Genomic DNA, 26,823 nt, shown 5'->3' with positions numbered 1-26,823 from the left:
TGAATCAGGTCGAAGGTGGAGATGATGCATTTGGACACATTAAGGTTTGGATGGGGAATAACTTCCACCTCGGTACCGTCGATGAGTTTCGTTAGCTTCAGAAGTTTCGTAACCTGAGCTGGGTTACGTACCATCAGGGTGTATTTCTGGCCTTGTGCTTCCGTCTTCGCATCTTCAATTTCACCACCAGCACAAGTCTCGACCGATTTCCCAATGATGTATGGGTTAACCGGTAGCGGAACACCGTCCTTTCCTAGCAGTTGGAGGTACGTCAGCTCGCCAAAGCTGTTTGTTGGGTCCATATACGTTGGCAATTTACGTCTAACTGACCCTCCTGGGTCGCCGCTACTAGCGGCCGCCATGTTACACTACGTTAGTTTTGACCCAATGGTAACGGTCACCCGTTACCTACCCCAAGCGAGTCTAAGAAAGACACTTCTCAAAACTTCCAAATTTCCGAAACTTCCAAAACTTTTCACCACTTTTTATTTTTCGAAAATATCTTCTTCGGATGTACCGCGCCTCACACCACCGCACCGGTGAATGAAATCAGCCGGGCGGCCGACTGATGACCGTTTGTTTTGCTGTTTCCAGCACGTGATTCACACACAAGATCACCGTTTTTGGCCGTTTTCTCACCGATTTTCACGAAACCTTCACTGTAGTCACTTTTAGTAGCACTTCACGTACCGATCAATGTACGTTTCGACCGCCGCGATCGCGAAAAACTCGGAAAAACAACCTTGTTTATTTCGGGAGCGCGCACTTCACCAGCCGTACAAGACGGTGTGTACATTGTTGATGAAAAGCAATTGGTATACATTGTGCAAAAATCTGTATGGCATCACTAATTTTCACCCCTCTTTCATCTAACCAATTACGTGCGAGAGGGGAATTTGAACCTCTTTGCCGTACAGCCGCCTAGTATATAAGTTATTGTCTTCTTCTCATCTTCCATCATTCTTTCGTGATACCTCGAAGGGAACGCATCGGAGGACAGCTAGCTAGTTTCTCCGTTTGCTTTTCCCTTCAGTATGCTTTGGCAAGCCAAGCGTGGTGGGTGTCGGTCGGTGGTTGCGCTCTCTTGTGTTCACTTTCGCATCGTCGTCGTGCGCGGTGCTACTGGAGCCATCACCAACCGGTTCAAACTGTCACGACACGGCAGCAGCGAGGGCTTGCTGCCCGACGTTTTGCACAGCATCGTCACGCAAAATAAACGCTGCCGTTCTGGATTTGGTTATCAAAACTACCGGATTTTACCTCATGTACTCAATAATTGAACAATTATTGTTCAACATATAGATTTAAACAGCCCTTCTAAGGGCTTCAAAAATGTTTTCCACAAGAGAGAACCGAATAATTTTCCAAGAAAGACGCCGGGTCACACAAACTTCTTCTTATCTTTCATCATTCTTCCACACCACGAGGGGAACGCATCGGACCTCTCCGTTTGCTTCTCCCTTCAGTATGCTTTGGCTAGCCGGGCGCATTGGTCGTTGGCTGTTGCTAGTCGTCTTCGCATCGCTGTACGGTGTACAGTTCACACCGGATCAGATCTCTGGTGCGGCAGGAGCAGAAACTTTCTTCATTCTGGCTTCATCGGGCGTCCGGCTGTCCGGGTAGCTTTGCAGAAGCCAACAAAATTACACCGCTGAATCGCGCTTGTAGTAAAACAGCCCCTGTAAGGGCTACGAAAATGTCCCACAGAAGTGAAAGAATAATTTTCTTAGGACGAAATCCCGGGACACAAGTGTCAATCACTGTGAGCGCTGTGTGAAAATTAAATAGCGCTCCGTCGCAACCATGAGATATTCAATACAAATTTGTTTAAACTGTGCTAGTTGATTGGCAATTTCGAAAACATTTTCTTCTTTTCAAATGATGAAGAAAATTTAATTTTGATGAAATGTATTACTTAGTGTTGCCATATTTCAATGTGTGTAAGTCTTCGCAAAATTCGTAAATCTTAACAATTTTACCTAAACATTTGCATCATTTATCGAAATTATACAAATATTCAATGAGATAATTATTCGAAAGCATTTGGTGTTTTGTCGTTTAGGTGCCCAATTTTCTGTTAAATTGAATCAAACTTCTTTAGAGGGCCAACAATTTTCTGGAAGAGGGTACGGTGAATTTTCAGAGAAAGTTGCTACCGCCAAGAATTTGAAACCAACTACATCAAAAGCATTCTTTGGAAATAAAACCGCATCTTGTCGCAGAAAAGGCAACATTTCTCTAGTGCGCCCTTTGCACTATTGCATTCCTTTTCATCATAACAAGTGTTTGAAAATTGAGACTATCAAACCAATTATTCTTACAAAGCCTATCATTGTCGCTGTTCTGACATTTGCTGGCAGAACAACGAAATTATTGATGACGCATGCAATATTTTTAACAAATTCTTGTTCAAACAGCCCTTTTGACAGCAGTTTTAGGAAAGAGCAAACGGTAGATTTTCTGACAAAGTGACGCTGGTCACATAAGTGTCAAAACCGTCGAATTTCGAAAACTACTCCTAAACTAAATGCAACAGCTTGTCTTATCATCTGGTCGTGTCACCGAATCTGGCGAGTACGCTTTCTTCTTGTGTGTACAGTAGAGTGGGACACCGAAAGACATTTTACTCCTGTACACTTTTTGAGTTCCTTTTTGGCCCCACATCAACTGTGCAAAATTTCAGCTCGATCGGAGAAACTATATTTTAGCGCCAGCCATTTAAAGTTTTCATACGATTTACTATGGGGAATATCACTTTTTCAAAGAAAAATCGCCACAGGTTGCTCCTTAACCCCTAAAAATAAATCGATGAATGATTTCTGTTGGACATTTTACGAGGAACCAACTCTCTGAAGACCGCAAAGCGATCTAAGGCATGTGGAAAAAGTTATTAACTGAAAACCGAATGGCATGCTAATGCTGTTTAACATGTAAGGAATAACAATAAATAATAAAATCTCGTCATTTTACCGATCGGGAGAGGCTTAATAACTTTTTCCACGAACGTCGCATCGGTTTGCGGTCTTCGGAGGTCTGATTCCTCGTGAAGTTTTCTACAGAAATCATTCATCGACTTATTTTTAGGGATCTAGCGGTGACTCCTAGCGATTTTTCTTTGCAGATGTAAAATTTCCCCATAGTAAATCGTATGAAAAACTAAGAACGGCGGGCGCTAAAATATAGTTTTTTCAATCGATCTGAAATTTTGCACAGTTGATTTGGGACCAAAGAGGAACTCAAAAAGTATACAGGAGTTAGAGTTTTTCCATTTTTTGTATTTTCCCATATAAACCGTGTACTAGGCTAGTGTACAGTGTATAGCTATAAATTAATTTCTTCAGGCTTTGCTTATGTTTCAAACTTTGTTGTAAATAACAAATCCCCAGAATCCACCAAAATCTTGTAGATTTTACATTGTTAAAATTAACGATTTTCAAAACCATTAACCACTACAAATTCTATAATTGATCCAAAGAAATTGCATAGTAGTCCTTTGTCGTTCATAACAAACTGCTTTACGTAGTTAACGTCATTCGGTTGTGTCTTGTACACACCCCTCTGATTTTTTTTGTAGGAGTTCCCCTGACAGTCCTTCAGAAGTTCCCCGAAAATTTCTCGAGAAGTTCCATGGGAATTCCTCAAGGAGTTACTCAAAAATTCCTCCAGGAGCTCCTCGTGAGTTCCTGCAAAAGTTTCTAGGGAATTTGTCTAGATCATCGAAAATACCTTGGCAATTTTTCCTGGAGTTTTTCAGATTTTTGCCAGGAGCATCTTGGAAATTCCTCCAGGAGTTCCACGAGAATCCCCTTAGGAGTTTCTCTGGAATTCTCACATGAATTCCTCGGCATTCCTTCAGGCCTCACTGAAAGAATCTCGAACGCGGCGAAAGTGACCGAAAATCGCAAGCAAAAGTGAAGGTGGATCGGCCACACTCTACGCAGTAGCGGCAGCAAAATCCACAAGCATACGTTAGACTGCAATCCAACAGAAACCTACAGCAGAGGCGCATGACGAAGCAGCCTTAACAAAGGATTGAAGTCAATAGACATTTGACCTATAGCCACAGATCAAACGAATGCGATGGCGAGCAATCGCCCAGAATGTAGATCCTTCACGTCAACCCTTTGCGCCTCCCTTGGCGCACAGAACTAGAGAGAGTAATGCCGTTTTTCTTTATTATCCAGTTCCAACCTGGGTTGGAACTGGATCAGATCACAGTTTCAACCCCAACCCGACTTCGGTTTCGCTTGTACTAAGTTTGTTTGACGTTGTATGTTTACACATTTTCCGCCAATCCAGTTTCAACCCAGGTTAAAAAAGAAAAACGGCATAAATTAAGTATATCAGAAAGGATTTTGTCATCGCAAATGACTTCGCACATTGAATGATTTTTCAAATATTGATTGCATTTTATTGTATTCCTTAAATATACGATAATATAGTTCGCCCTCAAATCGCTTCCAAATAAATTATACAAACTCCTTGCTATCGTTCCTCTCTACTCATATCATCGTTGCCTTGCCTGAAGCCAACATACTCTGTACAGCTGTTGTAAAGCATCATCAGTTCAGCTTTATATAGAGACGAGTTTCGATATAGTTGACAGGCGAGATAAAAGCATTCCGCGTCGGTCAAAGAATAAAACATAAAGTGTAAAACAAACGGAACGAGTGTGTATATCATATGTTATAGCAATTGGTAAAATCAACAGGAGTAAAATAATAGTAGGGTTTGAAGAATGGATAAGCTACTTATGAAAGACCACAATGCATTCTAATGCCAATCAAACGTCCGTCACAGTGGGCAAAAATGAATCCAAACTGAACATTTATATCCATTTTTTCTCACCGTTCAACGGTCACAGTTTCGTTCTGTTCTAGTGATACTAGTGATAAGATATTTTCTATCGTTACACAGGTGTTAGCTGTAATTTGCTCTAATTTTGAAAGGGAGAATTTATCTGTTCTTCTATCTCAACACTAAATTGAGCTTCTTCGGCGTGCTTGGCGAGAGCCCGCCCAAAATTTCCCACAAGCGTGTAAAAAGATTAACGTTTATTATATCACAAATAGACCACCAGCCCAGCAGACCACGTCCACGCACTCATTCAGGGGAGTTCCGTTCATACTTACCGCGTGTGATCACAAACACACACGCATGCACGACGACAAAGACTAGCGTATTTTTACTTCCTTCCATTAGGCCAGCACCAGCCAGGCCATAAAGATGAGCGCCACGTATAGGAAAATCTGCGACAGAAACTGGTCCTCCTCGTACTCGCGGGTGTTCTCGTGCGGCGGGTTGCCCCGGAACTCGCCAAAGTTCAGCGTAGAGGTGAAGAATCCGAACGGAAAGGCGCCGATGCCGAACGACATGTGGAACCCGCCGTCGCCGGTGAAGCCCTGGAAGCCCTGGGGCTGTTCCGGTTCGGTTCGCTGGCCGGCCGGTCGAGGCGGGACGGTTTTTCTGTTGGAGGAGAAACAAAAACAAAATTTTAAGAGAATGAAGATTTGAAAAATTGGTTAGATTTATTATTGGACTACACTTTAAGTATCCTTCAGCATCCTACTTTAACTCTCCTTTTATATTGGGGTTATTTTTGACTTAAATCGCTCAAGTAACAAAAGGTTCAGATCTTGGTTCAGATAAGAAGGTAGTTTATGAGCTAAGCAGATTGTTAGAGGTTGCTCTTTAGCCTGCTGAGCAGCTTTATTTTTAAGTAATTTCGGAACCTAAAAGTTCACATAAGGATGGCCTCCTAAGCAGCTTCTAACAGAAATTTCTTAAGTTGATTTTGTTAAAATAACAAAAAAATCTTCAGAGCATCAAGCTACTGAAATGAATGTCTAGGAACTTGAAAGTCCCAACAAAGTTCACAGTAGCATCCTAAGCAGCCAGAATGTTCCATATCAAACTTCATCTGAACTTCGTGGAACTTGAAAGTACATTTTGTCATGGGAAGCGGAACTTTTAGTTACTTGGGCGGCATAAATAGAACGGCTTTTCCAGGAGGCTCGAATTGTAATAGCTTTTTAGTGGATCCCTGAGAAGCTTAAAATTGCTCTAATCGTGAGAACAGTACGATTGTGCAACAGTCCTACACATTGCACACGCCGGGGTTCTCTATATAGGGTTGTTTGGATCCACTATTGGCTAGATCGTATTCTCTTACCATGTAAAATCGGAGACAATAGTGGGCTTCCCTATCTATATCTTATCTAATCGTAAGCTTCTTCTAAGGAAATCCTCTATTTCACCTGGACCTTGCGTCCTTGAAAATCACATCCTTACTAAGAATGCCATAAAAAGTTCCTTGTCGGAATCACAAGGATGATCCCAGGTTCTTCCGGTATTTTCAGGAATAAATACTATGATCTAATTTTTGTTTTCAGTTATTTCGCGGAATACTAGCAGCTCCCGGAACTAGGGGAGCTTATGTATTTTCGGCAGTTTTGTTCTCTTCGTCATGGGGCTTCTACTCAGCCTCAACTCAGGCCTCAACTCACAATATAAATTTCAAAGATTATGAAGCATAATAAAAAATGCTCCACATCAAACTGGATTACGAAACAAAAAGTTGAAAAAAGTAGTTGATCAATTTTTTTATGACTATCGGATCACCGAATTTTAAGGACTGTATCGTTAATTATGAGTACACCTTTGAGGCTCTGTATTAAAAAGACTATGCCTTATTTTGTTAACTGCTTTGTGTCTATGTGTTGCTAACGTTGTAAACAAACGATAACCTTCATTGAAAGTTAAAGTTTTTCCTCAAGTGGAACAATGCGAGGGTTTACGGAGGAGAAGCGAAAATCGATTGTGACCAGGCACTGCAAGGAAAAATGATCATCGCTAAGAAAATTAGCAAAAATTGAATGTGTTAGGGTTTTTGTTGTCCAAAATGCTATCAAACGATTCGGTATGCATAACACACTGAAAGACTTACCCGGACGCGGCAAAAAACAGGTGCGTCCAAGTCAAATTTGGACAGCAAAACTTGCAAAATCGTTGAAGGAAAATAGGAGGTATCCATTAGAGATTAAGCAAAAAAGTGTGAAACGACTGTTGGTATGGTTCAACGCGCCAAGGAGCGTAATTCCCCGAAGACCTACCCAAAACAGAAATGTCCAAAACGCAGTCAAATTCTGACGGATTATGTGAAAACTCAGGCTTGGAAGCTGTACGACGATGTTTTGAGCAAAAATTGCATGTGCATATTCATAGATGATGAAACGTATGTCAAATTGGACTACAAGGTATTTCCAGGGGCACGGATTTTCACTGTTAAGCATGGTACGGATGTTACGAATTAGGAGAAATCGATTTTTTGCGAAAAAAAAATGGGAAAATGTGTTGGTTAGGCAAGCAATTTGTCAATGTGGTATGGAATCGTCACCTTTCTTCACCGTCCCAGGTATGAACGTCGAAATATACCGGAAGGAATGTCTCCAGAAACATATTCTGCCACTCATCTGAAAGCACAAAGGTCCTACGGTACTTTGGCCGGATTTGGCATCCTGTCACTATGCGCGTGACACCTTTGACAGGTATGAAGTAAACAATGTTCAATTTGTGGAAAAGGCAATGAATCCTCTAAATTGCCCGTAAATAAGGCCCATTGAGAAATAGTTAACTTTGATGAAAGGGAAACTACGGAAAAAGGATAGAGGAGCAGAGGACGTCACAAAATTCAAGAAAAACTGGGTTATGATTTTTTAAAGTGTAGAAAAGCCTGAAATTACCAAATCGACTTGAAGCACATCGAAATCTTTATCAATCAAACTAAAAATTAGACCAGAAGTTCATTTTGGCATGAGAATTATGATATTAACTTGACCAGTGGGATTCGAGACATTTTCTTAAATGTGAACATGTCTAATGAACAATGTAATTGAATTTAATTTACAAAATAAATAAAACATTTTGAAATACAGCAATTTTAAGGTGTACTCATAATTAACGATACAGTCCTTAGTACAAATTTGAAACAGTTCTTAACATATAGGGCACTGCATGAAGTTCTCTCCTTCTCTTTCACTCTTACAGAAATGTTGTAAACAACAAGGCCAAGAAACTTCAAAATACAATACAAAATCAAAACAATGCAGTGCCCTATAGAACGCTAAAAAAGTCCGAATTCCGATCACTTCTACCGGTGTTTGTTTTAAATGCTTAACCCTCTAATACCAAAAGTTTTGATTTTGATCTAAATTTCATTTTTTGTCATCTAATATCGATTTAAACATGTTTTGGAAGATGACTCTTTTTAATTCTCGATTTAAAGAATTATTGTTTTTGATTTTTCGAATTCTAAAGGCGGGGTTGGGTACTAGAGGGTTAATCACTCATGTCCTTTGAAATAAATCGAATTCACGAAGATTACGGAGATTCCTGAATATTGCTCATGGTTATGGAAAGAAATCTAGTGATTCCGGAGAAAACTAGCAGTTCCAGGTGTATGATAGTGTTGATTAAAGAAAATGCTAGTGATTTCAAAAAAATAAATGCACGGAAAATCTTCAGAAAAGAGACAATTTCCCTAGGAGAACTTCAGGAGATTCCTCCAGCAGTTTTGCCGAGAATTGTTGTAGGATTTCATCTGGGAACTGCTCAAGAAGTCTTTAATTGACTCCGCTAATTCTTCAAGCAGTTCAACTGGGAATTTCTACAGAAACTACGCCGGGGATTCTGATGTTTAGAAGCGACGAAGGAAATTCCTCTAGAAGTTACTCTTGGTTTTGTTGGAGTTTCCTCTGGGGTTCCCTGCTCTATGAGTTTCACTGGGTATTCGTTCAGGTGTCTTCAAGCATTCAGAATCTATGAAGAAAATCCTCACCACGATTTTTTCTAGAAATTCCACCAATAAGTTCTCTATAAATACCACAGTCAACTTCTCTAGATTTTCACTGAGAATTCGTCTAGGAATTTCAAAGGGAATTTCTTCAGAAGTTCCACTCGCTAGGATTTCTAAGATCCTGGAGCCTGGAGGAGCTCCTTTCCTGAACTCTCCAGAAGCTCATCCGGGTTTACCTGGAGTTCCCCCTAAGAGTTCACTTGGAATTACTCTAGGATTTCTGCATTAAATTTCTTTAGGAGTTCCTCCGGGAATCCCTATGGGCATTCCTCCGTAAATTTCTCCAATAATACATTCGGGAATTCCTGAAGTTTCTTCTGGTGAGTTCCACTGGGAATTACTCTAAGAGTTTCACTGGCAATTCGTTCAGGAGTCTTCAAGAATTCAGAATCCATGAAAGAGTTTATCCGTTTAGGAGTTCCACCAGAAATTTCTCTGGAAATTCTGCCAAGAAGTTCTCTATCTCACAGTGAATTTCTCCAGGAGTTTCACTGGGAATTCCATCAAGAGTTCTCCAGGAGTTTTAAGGTCCTTGAGAAATTCCTTCAAGAATTCCTACAGGAGCTCCACAGAATCCTCTAGGAGCTTCACTAAGGATCCCTCTACGCATTTCACTGTGAATTCCCCTCAGAGTTCACTGGGAAAACTCTAGGTTCTAGGACTACTATAGTTAATTCTTTTACTATAATTTCGGTAATTCCTCCAGGAACTGCTAGAGCTTGCTGTGGTGAGTTTCACTTCAGGAGTCTTCACAAATTCAGAATCCGCAAAGGAAATCTTTTTAGAATTTCCACCAGCATTTTCTCTAGGAACTCCACCAAGAAGTGCTTTAGGAATTTTACCAGGAAGTTCACTAGGAATCACACTGTGAATTACTCTAGATTTCCACTGGAAATTCCTCTAGGAGTTTCACTGAGACTTCTTTCAGGAGGTACACTAGGATTTCCTCTAGGATAGGAATTCTACAGCCCTCGGAATTCCACTGGCATTTCTTTTAGAAGTGCCACTAGGAGGAATTCCTCTACGTATTTCATTGTGAATTCGTTTAGGGTAGGTAATCAAAATTTGAACCAAATTGCGGCTTTCTGAAGCAGTGCAAATTTTAAGTGATTTTTTCTCCAACATGAAAATAATTTACTACGGCAAAATCGTATGTACATGAAAGCCACGGGTATAAGCTTTCTGTTAAATGGTAAAAAGTTTGTATTTGCACCGAATTTCATTGAAATATTCGATTTTTCATCAACAATGATTTTAATCTTAATTTGAACCGTCGTAATCATAATTTGAACCAATTTTAATCTTAATTTGAACTACTGGCGGCAGCAGCTCGAGCAACTCACAAAACAGCCAATTCCATGCTAAACAATTAAAAATCACATGAATCTGCTAATTCTTATACCTATTTTTCATTAGGCAGTGGAATCTCAACTCAGAATGTTCGAAATTCTTTAGGAATTTGGAAACTAAATTTGGAATTTTTCATCCCCCAAGAGTAAACAAAGCAACCACTAGCGCAATCTACAGGCCAAAACTAGAAGCTCACCCCCGTTTACTAGTTCAAATTTAGATTACAAATGGTTCAACTTAAGATAACATTCTCCAAGTAAGAATCACTTAAATTTGATAATTTTATGACAAATAATGCGGAATATTATTCGGTTGGTCGATTCTACGATAAATAAGCTTTCATTTGACGTATTCACTTATTGAGTGTGATGCAATGCATGAGCTGTATGGGTGCACCGAAAATGGGCTTTCTTTGGGGGGAAATAGGTGAAATCACAGTGATTTTTCAATTGCTTATTTTCGATGGCAAAAACACTTTTTTCAGTGCTTTTAAAGCTTATGTTATCACATTATATTACGGAAAACTGTTCAACATTTTTTTCGGGACAATATTTGCCCAAAAAGTACGTCATTTCAATGAATTTCAAAATAGTTCAAATTAAGATTACATTTTGACTAGTTCAAAGTTTGATTTGTTACCCTACCAGGAATTCCTCTAAGAGTACACTGGGACTTACTCCAGGAATTCTACAGTAAAGCTCCTCCGGGAATCCTTATGGGTATTCCTCCGGGGATTTATCAAAGAATTCCTTCGGAAATTCCTCAAGAAGATCCACCGAGAATTCCTACAGCTGTTGAGTTCCACAGGAAATCGCTCTAGGAGTTTCATTAAGAATTCGTTCAGGAGCCTCGAAGAAGTTACGAAAGAAATCCTTTTAGAAGTTCCACCAGGAATTTCTCTAGGAACTCCACCAAGAAATTCTTTAGGAATCCCACTGTGAAATTTTCTTTCCATAGTAATTTCTTCTCGAAGTTCCTCTGGGAATCATTGTAGGAGTTCCACTAAGGCTTCTTCCAGGAATTCCATCAGAATTTCTTCGAAAAGCTCCACTAACAATACTTTACCAAACACCGTATCTAACAAAATCCACGAACGGAGATAATTGAAAGAGAAGTTCGCTGTTCCCATAGCAACTCATACAATGCATATTTCGGAAACGTGAAAAATTCGGGTATTTTATGACAAATCATCCCCAAAGGTGAGTGATACCTACAAGTAGTTCTCAACGAAATTCAGCTCCTAATGTGAAAATCAATTTTTTGTTTACATATGTTACATACGGGGTGTTTGGTAAAGTTAGGGTTGAATTCCTTTAGGAGTCCATCCGGAAATATTTCTGGGAGTTCCTCCGCGATCCATTAGTGATACACCAAGAAATTTCAGCAGATATTTTTCCGAAAATATCTCGGAAAATTCATGCAGTTGTTCTTGGGGGTATTTTTCTAGAAGTTCCTTTGGGAACTTTTGTAGAAGTTTGTGCTTTTCCAGAAGCTCCTTCGGAAATTCTTGCAGAAGTTTCTTTCGCAAGTTTCTTTGAGAATTCTTCCGGAATTTCGTTTAGAAGTATCTCCAGGAATTTCTTCGAAAATTTCTCTCCGAATTCTGACGCTTCTACCGTGAGTTTTTCAAGAATTCTTCCAGGAGTTGCTCTGGGAATTTTCAAGGAGTTATTCCGAGAATATTTCCGTAAGTACCTACGTTAGATGTTGCAAAAGTTCCTCCGAAGACTCTTCCAGGAGTTCTTCCTCTGGGAACTATACCAAAAAATATCACCAGAAAATTTTCCCAAAGTATCTCTGCAAATTCTAACGGAAGATTTTTTGGAAATTTTCATGGAAATTACTCTTAGAAGTTCTACAGTAAATTCCTTTAGGAGTTCCTCCGGGAAGCCCTCCCTCCGGGTATTCCTCCAGAAAATACTCTGAGAATTGTTTCGGAATTCGCCCTAGAAGTTTTTCCGAGAATTCCTTGAGTTTCCTCTGATAATTTTCGCTGGGTATTGCTCTAGGAATTTCACTAGGAGTTCAGGAGTTTTCAAGCATTCAACCAAGTTCTACAGTTCTCTAGGAAAATTTTGAGAATTAATCTAGAAGTTCTACAGTAAACTCCTTCAGAAGTTCCTCCTGGAACACCTACAGTAGGGATGGCAAAAATACTTTTTTCTCTTTTCCGTTCATCGATACCGACAGTAAAATAATAACAAAACAACAGCAGCACCAATACCATCAGCAGCCGCGCCGTCGACAGTCAAGCTGGCGCTTGACAGTTTTCGCTTCCCCACAAAAATATTTATGAGCAGTCATGCCTAGGCGGGTGATTGCGAAAAATGTCAAATATGTTCGACTGCTAATAATTCACTTGTTTTAGTGAATTATTTGAATCTGTTTGCACAAATAGCTAAAGCACACTCCTAGCTTTGTGATGCATATAAAGAAGTTTGTCTAGAAGCGGTTTGAAACGCAAAAAATACGAAAATGGGAGAGACAGAAATTTCTGTCTTCGTTGTGCTCGAGTACCGGCGCTCTCGCGCTTGGAAACCGTTTCGAGGAAGAAGGCTGCTGGAAAAAAATGTTATGACATTTATTTTTCGAACAGTTTGAGTTTGGCTGGGCCTGTGATGTTCGTGTGGAAAAATGTCAAATGTACAACCGATAACCGTTTTTTCCAGTACATTTCTCATCCCTGCACAGATATTCCTCCCGAAGAATTCCTCCAGGTTCTTTTAACTAGTTTTTTTTTCAAGTAGATCTGCCGGAGATTTCTTCTGAAGTTTCTACTCTAAAAGAGAAAAGTTTGTCAAGGCTCTCGAGATCAATTTTTCACGAATATTATTGAGAAAACCAATGCCTCTGAAAAATCTGAAGAAATTCCTGGATGCATTGTAAGAAACAATGAAATGTAGAAAAATCCGAAGGAAATGATTGAAGAAAAGTAATCCGAGGAAAGTGCTTGATGAGTTCCTCAATGAAGAAAATCTTAGAAAATGAAAAAGAAGAACACTGAACGGACGTTAAAAATAATCCTAAATTTCAGAAGAAATATGCCATAGATGAATTGCAAAATTATAGGAATTGGAGAATTTCAGGAAGAGGAATCTTTCGTGCAATTTCTTGAGAAACGTGTTTTCAGGAGATTTTCAGGTGAAGCTCATAGAAACATTGCAAGAGATAATTCACCATTGTATTTGCTAAAACTCATCCACTCATTCATGATAACACTGAATCAACAATTTGCCGCCATAATACTTGATTTTCAGCTGCAACGCTCGCCCAACGCTCGCCAGATCACGCTCCACCTGGTCCGCTCCACGCCTTATTGTGCCAACCGGATCAGTTGCAAACACCAGCTTTGCAGGGTTGTTGTCCAGCATTCTTGCAACATGCCCTGCCCACCGTATCCTTCCGGCTTTGGCCACCTTCTGGATGCTGTGTTCGCCGTAAAGTGCAACGAGCTCGTGGTTCATCCTTCTCCGCCACACACCGTTCTCCTGCACGCCGCCGAAGATCGTCCTTAGCACCCGTCGCTTGAAAACTCCGAGTGGTTGCAGGTCCTCCTCGAGCATCGTCCATGTCTCGTGTCCGTAGAGCACCACCGGTCTTATTAACGTCTTGTACATGGTACATTTGGTGCGAGGGTGAATTTTTTTTTGACCGCTGTTTCTTCTGGAACCCATAGTAGGCACGACTTTCACTGATGATGCGCCTTCGTATTTCACGGCTCACGTTATCATCAGCCGTTAGCGAGGAACCGAGGTAGACGAATTCTTCTACCACCTCGAAAGTATCCCCGTCTATCGTAACATCGCTGCCAAGATTTGTCCTGTCTCGCTCAGTCCCACCTACCAGCATGTACTTTGTCTTAGCTGCATTCTCCACCAGTCCGACCTTTGTTGCTTCACGTTTCAGGCTGGTGTACAGCTCTGCCACCGTTCCAAAGGCGTTCTAGCAATAATATCCATGTCATCCGCAAAACAGACAAATTGGCCGGATTTCGATCGTACCCGGCTGTTGAGCCCGGCTCGTTGCATAACACCTTCCAGGGCGATGTTGAATAGTAGGCAGGAAAGTCCATCACCTTGTCGTAGTCCCCGTCGAGATTCAAATGAACTGGATAGTTCACCCGAAATCCTTACGCTGTTCTGCACACCGTCCATCGTTGCTTTTATCAGTCTGGTAAGTTTCCCGGGAAAGCTGTTCTCGTCCATAATTTTTCATAGCTCTGTGCGGTCGATACTGTTGTATGCCGCTTTGAAGGCAGTTCTGGAGGATTTGCGGTGAAGATCTTGTCCGTTGTCGACCGGCCGTCGATGAAACCGGCTTGGTAACTTCCCACGAACTCATTTACTTTAGGTGAAAGACGACGGAAGATGATCTGGGATAACACTTTGTAGGCGGCATTTAAAATGGTGATCGCTCGAAAGTTCTCACACATTAACTTGTCGACTTACTTGTGGATGGGACAGATTATCCCTTCCTTCCACTCCTCCGGTAGCTGTTCGGTTTCCCAGATCTTGACTACTAACTGGTGCAGACAGGTGGCCAACTTTTCCGGGCCCATCTTGATGAGTTCTGCTGCGATACCGTCCTTACCAGCCGCTTTGTTGTTTTTGAGCTGGTGGATGACATCCTTAACTTCCCTCAGCGTGGGAGTTGGTTCGTTCCCGTCCTCTGCTGCACCAACATAGTCATTTCCTCCGCTGCCTTGGTCCTCCGTGCCCACATTCTCTTCGCCATTCAGGTGCTCGTTGAAGTGCTGCTTCCACCTTTCGATCACCTCACGTTTGTCCATCAGGAGGCTCCCGTCCTTATCCCTGCAGATTTCGGCTTGCGGCACGTAGCCTTTGCGGGATGCGTTGAGCTTCTGATAGAACTTGCGTGTTTCCTGTGAACGGCACAGCAGTTCCATTTCCTCGCACTCCGCTTCTTCCAGGCGGCGCTTTTTCTCCCGGAAGAGACGGGTCTGCTGTTTCCACTTCTGTCTGTATCGCTCCACATTCTGTCGGGTTCCATGCTGCAGCATTACCGCCCGCGCTGCATTCTTCTCCTCCAGAACCGCTCTGCACTCCTCGTCGAACCAATCGTTTCGTCGACTCCGTTCTACGTACCCGATAGTGCTCTCGGCTGCGTTGTTGATGGCTGCTTTCACTGTACTCCAGCAGTCCTCTAGAGGGGCCACATCGAATTTCCCAATTCCAGCTGAATTTCTTTTAGAAGTTCCGTTCGAAATTCCTCGAGGAGTTTTTCCGGGAGTCCCATTGTCAAGAAATTATTCGTCAAGAAATTATGGCGCAAATTCTTCCGAAATTTGTTCGGAAAATTTTCATAACAGTTCCACCATGAATGAACCTTAGGAAATTCAACCAAATTTTTTTGCAGTTCCTCGAGTACTTCTTCTGAATCCTCGAGGTTCTTCTTCTTCTTCTATGTTGCTCTACGTTCTCACTGGAACTTGGCCTGCCTCTCTCCAACTTAGTGTTCTCTGAGCACTTCCACAGTTATTAATTGGAGGGCTTTCTTTGCCAGCCATTGCATGAATTAGTATATTGTGGGGCAAGCACAATGATACACTATGCCCAGGGAGTCGAGAAAATTTTCCCGACCGGAACGGGAATCGAACCCGCCGTCTCCGGATTGGCGATCCATAGCCTTAACCACTAGGCTAACTGGAGACCCCATCCTCGAGGTATTTCATCTGGAAATCCTCCAGGGTTTTCACCTAGGATTCCTCTTGGATTTTTTCTAAGAGATCGGCCCAGGATTCCTTCTGAAGTTTCTCCTCTAATGGGGAAAATTTTGTCCTCGAGATAATTCTTCACGGAAATTCATGAAAAAGTTAGCCTGGCGAGTTCCTCAATAAAAAAAAAACATTGAAAGAATGTTAAAAGTAATCCTACTTTTCAGAATAAATTTTCCATGTATAAATTGCAAAATGATATTAGAGAACGTTATGAAAAAAAAATTTCCGTAAAAATCTTTCATCCTTTTTTTTAAGAAGACATTCAGGTGAAGCTTATAGAAACATTGCAAAAGAATCTAAAAGTATTCCTGAGGGAATTCTTCATGAACACTTGCTCATTGTTGCTCAGAATCCTTGCAAACCTTGAACAATTTTGTGATGGACAGATTACATATTACCAGTAGAGTAACATGGAAATTGCTAGGTCAAAACTTTGGAATTTCTCGAAGGAAAAACAAATGACTTTGGATATTACCGATACCGGCAGTTTCGTTTTCTTACTCATGAGGGATTTTTGTCAGTCAAATTGCCACGTAAACTCGGCTGTTTGATTCAGTTTTGTAGAAAAAGCTTGAAGACCAACCTTGAGTTCAACATGTTTTAGAAAACACAACCTCAAAACATAAACTTCGGAAAATAGCATAAGTTTCCCTATTTTTCAAGAAATCTTTGAACGTATTTATGTATTAACTCCAGCGGGAATCCCTGAATATGTTCCCGAAGGTTTGTCTGAAGACCAGACGCAGATTGTAGTATTTTCTGAAAGATCCCTATATCCTTATAAGGCGCTTCTGCTTGATTTTTTGGAAAAACTGTGCTGGAATTTCCGAAGGAAATCATGAAGGAATTATAGAAAGAAACAATGAAAAAATTCCTGGAGGAATTTTGTAGAAGGAACTCTTGCTGAAATTGCTAGAGGTCCTTTTCAAGGACTTCTTGCAGGAATTCACGAAGGAATTCTCGAAAGAACTACTGGCGAAATTCTTGAAGAAAGTACCTAAAAAAAGATAACACGAAGAAATTTCATGAGGAACTCATTCCTGGTGGAAAAGCCCAAAATCGCATATTTTGCCCTATAAATTGAGGTATAGCTCAAAATTGTGATGTGCTGGAGCAAACCTGAGCCCGGATTCGGATTCAGCGGCCCAAAATCTGTCAGAGACACATAAGTTTGCTCTTGAGACAGACCAAAAGTTAATTTTTGTTACGCTGTGTTATTGCTGTACAATGGATAAAAAAGCTGTTCATAAGCTTGATTTGAAAAATTTTAGCTGAATAAGCTGTTATTCAGCTATCATTGTTACTTGGGAAACGCCCATTATAACAATGTTTGCCTATCAACACAGTAAATCTCTATAGCTAGTAGCTATTCGCCAAAAATCATGGAAAAAAGGGAATAAATAAACTCACCTGGGATCCTCCTTGCTGCCGCCCCGACCGTACAGTGGAATGACTTTCTCCTTGCTGATGGACGATTTGCACACCGGGCACGTATTCCTGTAACCGTTCATCCACTGGTGTATGCACGGCCAACAGAACAGATGCCCACACATGCTAACTACCGCGTCCTTGGCCGTGTCCAGGCAGATGTTACACTCGAACACCGAGTCGTCCTTCTTCTCCTCGCCATCTTCGGTGGCATCTTCGAGGTTGATTTTAGATTTGCCGGTACTCGTTCCGGAACTGCTCGTTGCCGATTCCGCCGAATCCTGCTGGTCTGTGGAGATTGGTTTCGCCGTTGGGTCAGCGTCGGTACTGGGGGATGTGACTTTCGAGAATGGATTGGGACCGGTGGTGGATTGCTGCGAGGTGGATGCCGAATTCAGATCTTCCAAACTGGGAGCCGAGGGCTGCGGTGGGGCACTCTCGACCGTTGATGCCATGGTTTTGTGGAGTGTCTGTAAGTTATAGAAAGAAAACGAAGAGATTAGTATAGAAAAAGGTACTTCGTGTTCAGAAAAGCTGGAAAAGATAAAGCTAAAATTAAAGAAAGGCTAAACCTCGAAAAAAGGTCAAAATGACATAAAGCTGAAATAGGGATTTGATTAATTTATAACTCATGCCCATGCTATGTGTTATTTGTCATCCGCATCATCAATACAAGGAACAGCATATTTAAAAAAGGGGGTGGCTTTGGCACAGAGGAAAACGTGCCTCTAGGGCCAACCTACTGCTGTTGGCGGTATAGTCATCTAGACTGAGAACCCCTGGCCTACACGAACGCGTGATGTTTAGTCTAAATGCAATTAGTGCTAAGGTACTACATCCATTCAATTGTGAGTTTTTGCGCGTCCGTCCGTGCCTGCTCTAAAACACACGCATCGTATTCAAGAAGTAGATTTACCTACCTATCTACAGCAACCACACACAGAGTGAGCGAATGGAATCGATTCCAATCGGCAACAAGTTTGCCATGGTTTGAATATTAATGAATGCAGAGAAGCGAATGTCCGTTTGATTTATTTTTAACACCTACTATAGATGCTTCCGGTACCATGCTCTTGTGAAGTGGCACTATTGGTAAGTGGCCGTTCCGATTCAAGAAGAACTATCTTAAAGGACGTTTTGCCTCTAAGTGGGGGACGTAGTTGGATTTCAAAAGGGGAAACGCACCGCGCCTCTATTTGGAATAGGAACGATGACAAATTTGTTATCATCGCAAAGAATTACACTGCTGGTCCCCGAACAATGCGTGATGACTATACGCAAATTTATTATCACATCGTCAACAACGTTATCATCATGTGTTCCACATCGTATGACCCACCTCCACCAGTACCGCACCACACCGCACAGTGGGACGAATTCAAAAAAAGTGGGACATTGGGTTTTGCGGCAAAACTTTTGGTTATAGCCATTTGGTGTCTTCGGAGGAGTTTCATAGTTTTTTAAGTACTTTTTGGAGGTGTAACATTTTTTAGGTTAAGGGGGTAGTACATCAAGATAGAAAAAATATTTTTTTAATTAGTGGTCAAAATCGAATGACCTCTATGAAAACATTGTAGATTAAGCCATTTTGAGAAACTTTGCCGAAGACGGGAACATTCTATCTCCAAAACTTACAAAGTGATGAGCACTAATATAAGCATATAGTGTAACACTAGCTTAAAAAGTGTTTTTTCGACATAACTTTTTTGTTTCAATTTTCTCGGGTTTACAATGTTCAGCAAAGTTGCAGATACTGTAAAAATGCATATCTTTTCTGAAGACTGTAAAGTTCTATCTCACCATTCAAAGGTAGTACGGTCATTTTTTAACTTTTTTAGTACAAATTTCATAATCTTGCAACTTTAAGAGTAGCAGATATTAGCAGCTAAATTTTTGCACCACGCAAACAGTTACTCATACACTATCGAAGCACATAAGAAACATGACGGGATCGCGTGGTATTCTTAATATTTTTTCAAATTGAAAAGAACCTCTTTAAATCGGGTTTTTCAGTGTAACTTTCTTGATATATTTTTTTAATATGTTTGATGTTCTACGAAGTTGTAGAGACTTCAAAACTACATATTTTTGTGGAAGACAGTATTGCGTTCTCTTTAAAAATTAACATAGAATATAATTTATTGTGTATTTTCTATAATATAAATCTAATTTGATCACAAAGGCTCTAAATTAAAAAAATAAGTTGTTTACTATTTTCTTCAAAAACATATTTTTTTTATGAAGCCTTTACAACTTTGCAGAACATCAAATATATAAAAAGAAAAAAAAGTTACACTAAAAACCCGTTTTAAAGCGATCCCGTTATGTTTCTTATGTACCTAAATTGGAAACATAACGGGATCGCGCGGTATTCTTGAAAAAAAAAATCAAATTGAAAACAACCACTTTAAAACGGGTTTTTCAGTGTAACTTTTTTCTTCTTTTTTTATTTATATTTTATATTTGATGTTCTGCAAAGTTGTAAAGGCTTCATAAATATATGTTTTTGAAGAAAATAGTAAACGACTTATTCTTTTAATTTAGACCCTTTGTGATCAAATTAGATTTATATTATAGAAAATACACAATAAATTATATTCTATGTTAAATTTTAAATAGAGCACAATACTGTATTCCACAAAAATATGTAGTTTCGAAGTCTCTACAACTTTGTAGAACATCAAACATATTAAAAAAATATATCAGGAAAGTTACACTGAAAAACCCGATTTGAAGAGGTTCTTTTCAATTTAAAAAAATATTAAGAATACCACGCGATCCCGTCATGTTTCTTATGTGCTTCGATAGTGTATGAGTAACTGTTTGCGTGGTGCAAAAATTTAGCTGCTAATATCTGCTACTCTTAAAGTTGCAAGATTATGAAATTTGTACAAAAAAAGTTAAAAAATGACCGTACTACCTTTGAATGGTGAGATAGAACTTTACAGTCTTCAGAAAAGATATGCATTTTTACAGTACCTGCAACTTTGCTGAACATTGTAAACCCGAGAAAATTGAAACAAAAAAGGTTTGTCGAAAAAACACATGTTAAGCTAGTGTTACACTGTATGCTAATATTAGTGCTCATAACTTTGTAAGTTTTGGAGATAGAATGTTCCCGTCTTCGGCAAAGTTTCTCAAAATGGCTTAATCTACAATGTTTTCATAGAGGTCATTCGATTTTGATCATTAATTAAAAAATATTCTTTCTATCTTGGTGTACTACCCCCTTAACCTAAAAAATGTTACACCTCTAAAAAGTACTTAAAAAACTATGAAACTCCTCCGAAGACACCAAATGGCTATAACCAATAGTTTTGCCGCAAAACCCAATGTCCCACTTTTTTTGAATTCGTCCCACTGTGCACCGCAGGCAACCACAATCCCGAAACTTGTGTTCTGATGCACGGGTTGCCGAAAGTAGTACAAATTTGAAAATAAGAGCATGAGTGAGTACTAGGGTGGCCCACACTTACATGAAAAACAAAAAAAATGGAAAATGCCTAGTCTTACCTCCTGAATCGGTTGTTTTGGACTCCCAGAAGCTACGTTCTAAAATTGAGCAAAATCGATTAAAACTATGGGGGCGCTCGAAGTGCTTGAAGTTTGTATGGGAAAACGTGGCCAAATGTATGCAGAAATGTTCAGTTTTCGATTTTTGCTGCTAGGTCGCGCTGTAAGCGTTTAATAAAAAAAAACCTTTGATATTATTGTAGGTGACTATATGCCAAACAACTTTGTCAAAGACCGTAATGAGATACGACGCCTGTTAAAAAAATTATACCTTAAATAAAATGAGGCGAGACATTATGGTTGTTTTTCCAGTACATGTAAAGGAATAATATCAATAGTGAAATCTCCATACTTCGTCTCACTTTGACTAGGGTATAACTTTTCTCGCAGGCGTCGGATCACTTTGCGTTCTTGGGCAAAGTTGTTTGGAATATAGTCACCTACAGTAATACCAAAGGGTTTTATCATTAAATGCTTACAGCGCCACCTAGCAGCAAAAATCGAAAACTTAATATTTCTGCATACATTTGGCCACGGTTTCCCATACAAGGGTATCAGAAGGTATCAGAAGGCCGGCTCCAGAGGCACGTTATCCTCCATTTGGGACATTTGTGCCATCGCCAAAATAACAGCCTATTTCATCATCTACCTGAGGGAAAAGGAAGGAAAAAGGATTTGGATGGGGATAGGGACAGGTAGGGAAATAGGAAAAAATACCCTGGAAGAGGGTACTAACGCACAAGCGTACCACAATGGGTTCAAACAGCGCCCTGAAAAGGGCACTGTAATAACGCATAAAGCGAAAGAGAGCCTATAGCTCTTTACCACAGCGGGTTAAGAACAACAGAATATCCTGAAGATTCAGGTTTCTGAAGTCAGTTTCACTTAATAAGTGTTTACCGAATACTCGGAAACGCAGTTGTGCGAAAACTGGACAGTTACATATCAAATGATACGAAGTTCCATAATCGGATTCACAGCTATCACAGGCAAATGAATCAGCTTGCTGAATATTCGCCATGTGATAGCTGAGTCGGCAGTGGCCAGTCAATGCTTTGACCAACATGCTGCAATTCTGCTTAGACAGATTAGTTAGATACTTCGCCACCCGTAGAGATGGCTCAGCACTATACAATTTGGTTTGACGACATGACTCCAAACTATTCCAATATTGTCTGTGTTGAGTGACAGCCCAGGTGTGAATCTGAAGCTTAATCCAACACTTCGATATCGGAACAGCTGGCTCAGGGCCAATGAAGTCATGTGATGCTCCAGAGCGAGCTAACTCATCAGCCAATTCATTTCCAGCGATGGAAGAATGACCAGGTACCCATAGAAGGTGAACAGCGTTTGCTGAATTCAGCTCCTCGATTTGAGTTCGACAAGCGATAACTATCTTCGACCTGGAGTTGGCCGAAGCAAGTGCTTTAATAGCAGCCTGGCTATCTGAACAGAAGTATATTACTTTGCCCATTACGTGCTGCTGAAGTGCTGATAGCACTCCGCACATAAGAGCAAAGATTTCGGCCTGAAAAACGGTGCAGTGTCTACCAAGTGAGTAAGACTGATGCAGCCTTAGCTCACGAGAATAAACACCAGCACCTGCTCGACCTTCGAGAAGGGAGCCATCAGTGTAACATACGATGCCGTCTGAAATACTTCTTTCCAGATAACCAGATGTCCACTCTTCCCGGGAAGGGAATTTCGTGGAAAATGTCCTATATGGAAAATTACAAGCAATTGTAAGATCACTTGGAGCAAGGACAATTTTGTCCCAATTCACCAAAAGTGGAAACAACGAGGTGTGTGTTGAACTGCGGTTCACAGAAGTTTCCTCTAGTAGACCGAGTACCCGTAACCGGTAAGTGCAAGAAAGGGCTTCTTGTTTGAGATGAATGTGTAGTGGGGCAACGTCAAAGAGAACTTCTAGCGCTGCCGTAGGAGTTGAAGAGAACGCTCCAGACATCGCCATTAAGCACATCCTTTGGAGATGACCTAATTTTGATTGGACCGTTCTCACTTCACCCTTTTGCCACCACACAAGACATCCATAAGCCAATATTGGCCGAACCACAGTTGTGTAAATCCATTTGATATACTTGGGTTTTAGACCCCAAGTTGTACCAAAAGTACGCCGGCATTGCCCGAAGGCCATACAAGCTTTCTTGATTCTGAACTCAACATGAGGTGTCCAGGAAAGCTTGGAATCAAGAATGACTCCAACGTACTTTACCTGTTCAGTCACATCGATTTCAGAATCAAAGAGACGCAAAGGTCGAACGCCATTACGGTTTCGCCTTTCCGTGAAAAGAACAACAGATGTTTTACTCGGATTAACCGAAAGGCCATATTGGCGACTCCAACCCTCAACTACCTGAAGGGCGCTTTGCATCAGGTCGAAAAGGGTGCTTGATGCACATACCAACTAACAATGTTAGGTAGTCGTCGGCAAAACCATAAGTAGGAAAACCGCTATTATTGAGTTGCCTCAATAGCGTATCTGCTACGAGATTCCACAAAAGCGGTGATAAGACTCCCCCTTGGGGGCATCCACAAACACTCAATTTCCTAATCCCTGCTAGACGCAATGTCGAGAAGAGATATCGGTTTTTGAGCATTTGGTGAATCCAATTGGAAATCATTGGAGATATACCATGACTCCGTGCGGCTTCCAATATGGCATCGAAAGGCACGTTGTCAAAGGCACCCTCGATATCTAAGAAAACACCCAAACAAGATTGCTTTTGAGCGAATGCTTTCTCGATATCGTAAACAACCTTGTGTAAAAGAGTCACAGTGGACTTACCAGATTGGTAGGCATGTTGGTTCACATGAAGAGGCACGTTGGCCAGATGAACATCACGGATATGATGATCCACAATGCGTTCTAAGCATTTTAGAAGAAAAGAGGTCAAACTGATAGGTCTGAAACTCTTTGCTTCTTCATACGACGCACGAACCACTTTCGGAATAAACTTTACAGTAATATCCCTCCAGGATTTGGGAATATACCCTGTAGCAAAACTGCAAACAAGTAGTTTTTTCAAAACATGTTTGAAATAATCAAATCCCTTCTGAAGCAAAATAGGATAAATCCCATCTGCCCCAGGAGATTTGAAAGGAGCAAAGCTATTAAGAGCCCACTCAATCGATTCTATAGTTACAATACTCCGAGCCGAAGCTAAAGAATCATAACTACAAGAAAAGACATCAGGATCATCCGAAGATGTAATATCCACACATCCAGGGAAGTGTGTGCTGAATAAGCATTCCAGAACTTCCTCATCAGAGGAAGTCAGATCGCCATTTGGCAAACGAAGTTCGTTCACCCGGAAATCCTTAGATTTCGCAAGGATTTTGTTTAACCGACTGACTTCACTCAAGCTGGAAACATTTGTACAAAGGTTTTTCCAGCCGGATCGTTCAGCAGACCGGAGAGCTTTCCTGTAGGCCTTGCGAGCCGACCTGAAAGCCTCCGAACCAGCCGAACGTCGTCTGTTCCAACTCTTTCTACATTGTTTCCTGAGTTTCGCCAGATCAGAGTTCCACCAAGGGGTTCCTCTTGTGATCTTCACAGACCGTAGAGGGCATGCTTCTTCAAAAGCTTCCATGATGAAGGTCGTTGTAGTATCAACGGCATCATCTAAATCACTTGGAGTGTCAATGGATGGTGAATATCCATGAAATTTGGCTGCAACCAAATCAGTATAAAGATCCCAGTTTGTTGACCGAGGATTCCTGAAACGCAATGTTTGCGAAGTAACATTTAAATGTTCAAAAAAGATATAGCGATGGTCAGATAAAGATTCTTCATCTGACACATGCCAATTGGTCAGCTCGTGACTAATTCTGCTAGAGCAAAGCGTTATATCTAACACTTCCTCTCTAGCAGATACCATGAAGGTTGGGCGGTTGCCTATGTTAAGTAATGCAAGATCTGTACTACTTAAGTACTCCATCAAACTGGAGCCTCTCAAGTTAATGTCTGAGCTGCCCCAGATGATATGGTGAGCATTAGCATCACTGCCAACAATTAGCGGAAGGCCTTTTGAAGTGCAGTATGCGATGACTTGTTTGAAAGCATCCGTAGGGGATGGTTCATCATGTGGTAAATACACAGAACAATAGACGTATTTCCTGTTGAGGTTTCCAACAGATACATCAATTGTGATAGCACATACATCTCTGGTGGTTAGTTCAGAGATGAGTGTAGCAACTATTGCGTTGTTGACAAGCACACAGGCTCTAGGCATGACACGCGAGTTTGCCATTTCATGTTTACTGAAAGTGGCAAACACCGGGTTCACAAGGTTTCCTAGATAGAAATTTCCCTTACGAAAGTAAGGTTCTTGTACCAAGGCCACTTGGGCTGTACCATTTTGCATAAGTCTGCAAAGATTGATCGTTGCTGTTCTTTTATGCTGAGGATTGATCTGAGCTATCCTAACCGTAGCCACTACCCAAACTAGGTAAGATTAAACTCTTCGCAACAGCAGCACAACAAAGAACAGCAACAATAAAACCAAATCGGTATCGATTGGAAAACGCCAAAGGCGAGGATACACAGAATACACTGTGTAAATCGCATAATGCGAAACCATATAGGTGAAAATTTAAACTAATTAACAACATCTTCATAATCCCGCCCTTATTTAGCCTCAAGTGAGACTAAAGAAGGGCAGCTGATTGTCTCGGAGAAACACAAGGCCCACTGCACCATTGCTCCGGTTAGCGCAGTAAGGGCTACATACTGTGGAGGGCGCCCTGGTACTCCACAGGCTCCGTTAGCGGTTAGGTTTTTATTAGACCCCCCTAGCCATTCATTCCTAGGCACGGTAAGCATAAAGCCGCATCACACCATGAATTAGGGGTCACCTGTTGGTGGATTCTTACCACCGGAACAGGCGGTCCGTAGTGTTATTCTTAGCCAATTGAGACAATCGCTACCGACACTACACAGCTATCTAGGCTGATCGAGAAAAGAAGTTAATATTGATGATCAACTTCATACGGACTCGAACAGCCTAGCAGCAAAAATCGAAAACTTAATATTTCTGCATACATTTGGCCACGGTTTCCCATACAAACTTCAAACACTTTGAGCACCCCCTTAGACTTAATCGATTTTGCTCAAATTTTTAACGTAGCTTCTGGGAGTCCGAAACAAACGATTCAGGAGGTAAGAATTAGCATTTTTCATTTTTTTGTTTTTCATGTAAGTGTGGGCCACCCTAGTGAGTACCCTTATTCAGTCTATGCTCCTATGTTCATCATATTCCAAAAACAGAACATATAAGCCGATTGTTTCCGTTCTTTTTGTTATCATGAATGGTCATTCCTAACAAAAAATGTTTAAATAAAAACAAAACAAACAGCGCTTAATTGCTTTGTTTTTGATAGGACGAAAATAGAGCACGTTGCTTATGATAGGCTAAGGTGCCCCATATGTATATTCAGAATCAGAATTTTATGCATCATCATGTGAAATATGACGGAGCTGTTAAGTCACTTACGTGCAGCCGAACACACGTTGCGGGTTAAAGCTACAGCATCAGCGATTAGTAAAGTGTTAAAATTATCCACTGTATGCTAAAAAATTGTTTTCGTATAGCTTTGTCTGATTTGAACTACCATGACACCCGTATCGGAAATGAAAATCATCGTTGAGACTTGACTTATGTCGAGCATTGGGGCATCGAACTTCGATTTTCATTAGCGAAAAAGATGTGTATTATACTCATAGATTTAAAACTGCCCATAGGGGAAGTGACGGTTTCGGTAATCTTGGTACCATATCAGAGAATGAGACTTCAATCCCTGAGCGGAGAATCTTAACAGATACTACATTTTATTTATGAAATCGCTGAAGACAAAGCAACACCACGCCCGCGCCCATCTGATATTTGCGCGATTTGACCTGCTGAAGGCTCAGGCCATATCA

At 40.9% G+C, this 26,823-nt stretch overlaps 1 protein-coding gene across 1 annotated transcript; it reads right to left on the bottom strand.

The window, feature by feature from the left end:
- Window positions 1-4,385: 4,385 nt before the first annotated feature.
- Window positions 4,386-18,440, bottom strand: LOC109397944 (E3 ubiquitin-protein ligase RNF185). The gene is made up of 3 exons (XM_062853908.1): window positions 18,290-18,440; window positions 17,352-17,839; window positions 4,386-5,466 (listed from the first exon to the last, which is right to left on the bottom strand). The coding sequence occupies exons 2-3, from the start codon at window positions 17,822-17,824 to the stop codon at window positions 5,199-5,201; spliced, it is 741 nt and encodes a 246-aa protein (XP_062709892.1). The 5' UTR covers window positions 17,825-17,839; window positions 18,290-18,440; the 3' UTR covers window positions 4,386-5,198.
- Window positions 18,441-26,823: the final 8,383 nt, after the last annotated feature.

Source organism: Aedes albopictus, chromosome 2 (genome assembly GCF_035046485.1).
Source record: "Aedes albopictus strain Foshan chromosome 2, AalbF5, whole genome shotgun sequence".
NCBI lineage: Eukaryota > Metazoa > Arthropoda > Insecta > Diptera > Culicidae > Aedes > Aedes albopictus.
This window is presented reverse-complemented; position numbering and strand designations above follow the sequence as displayed.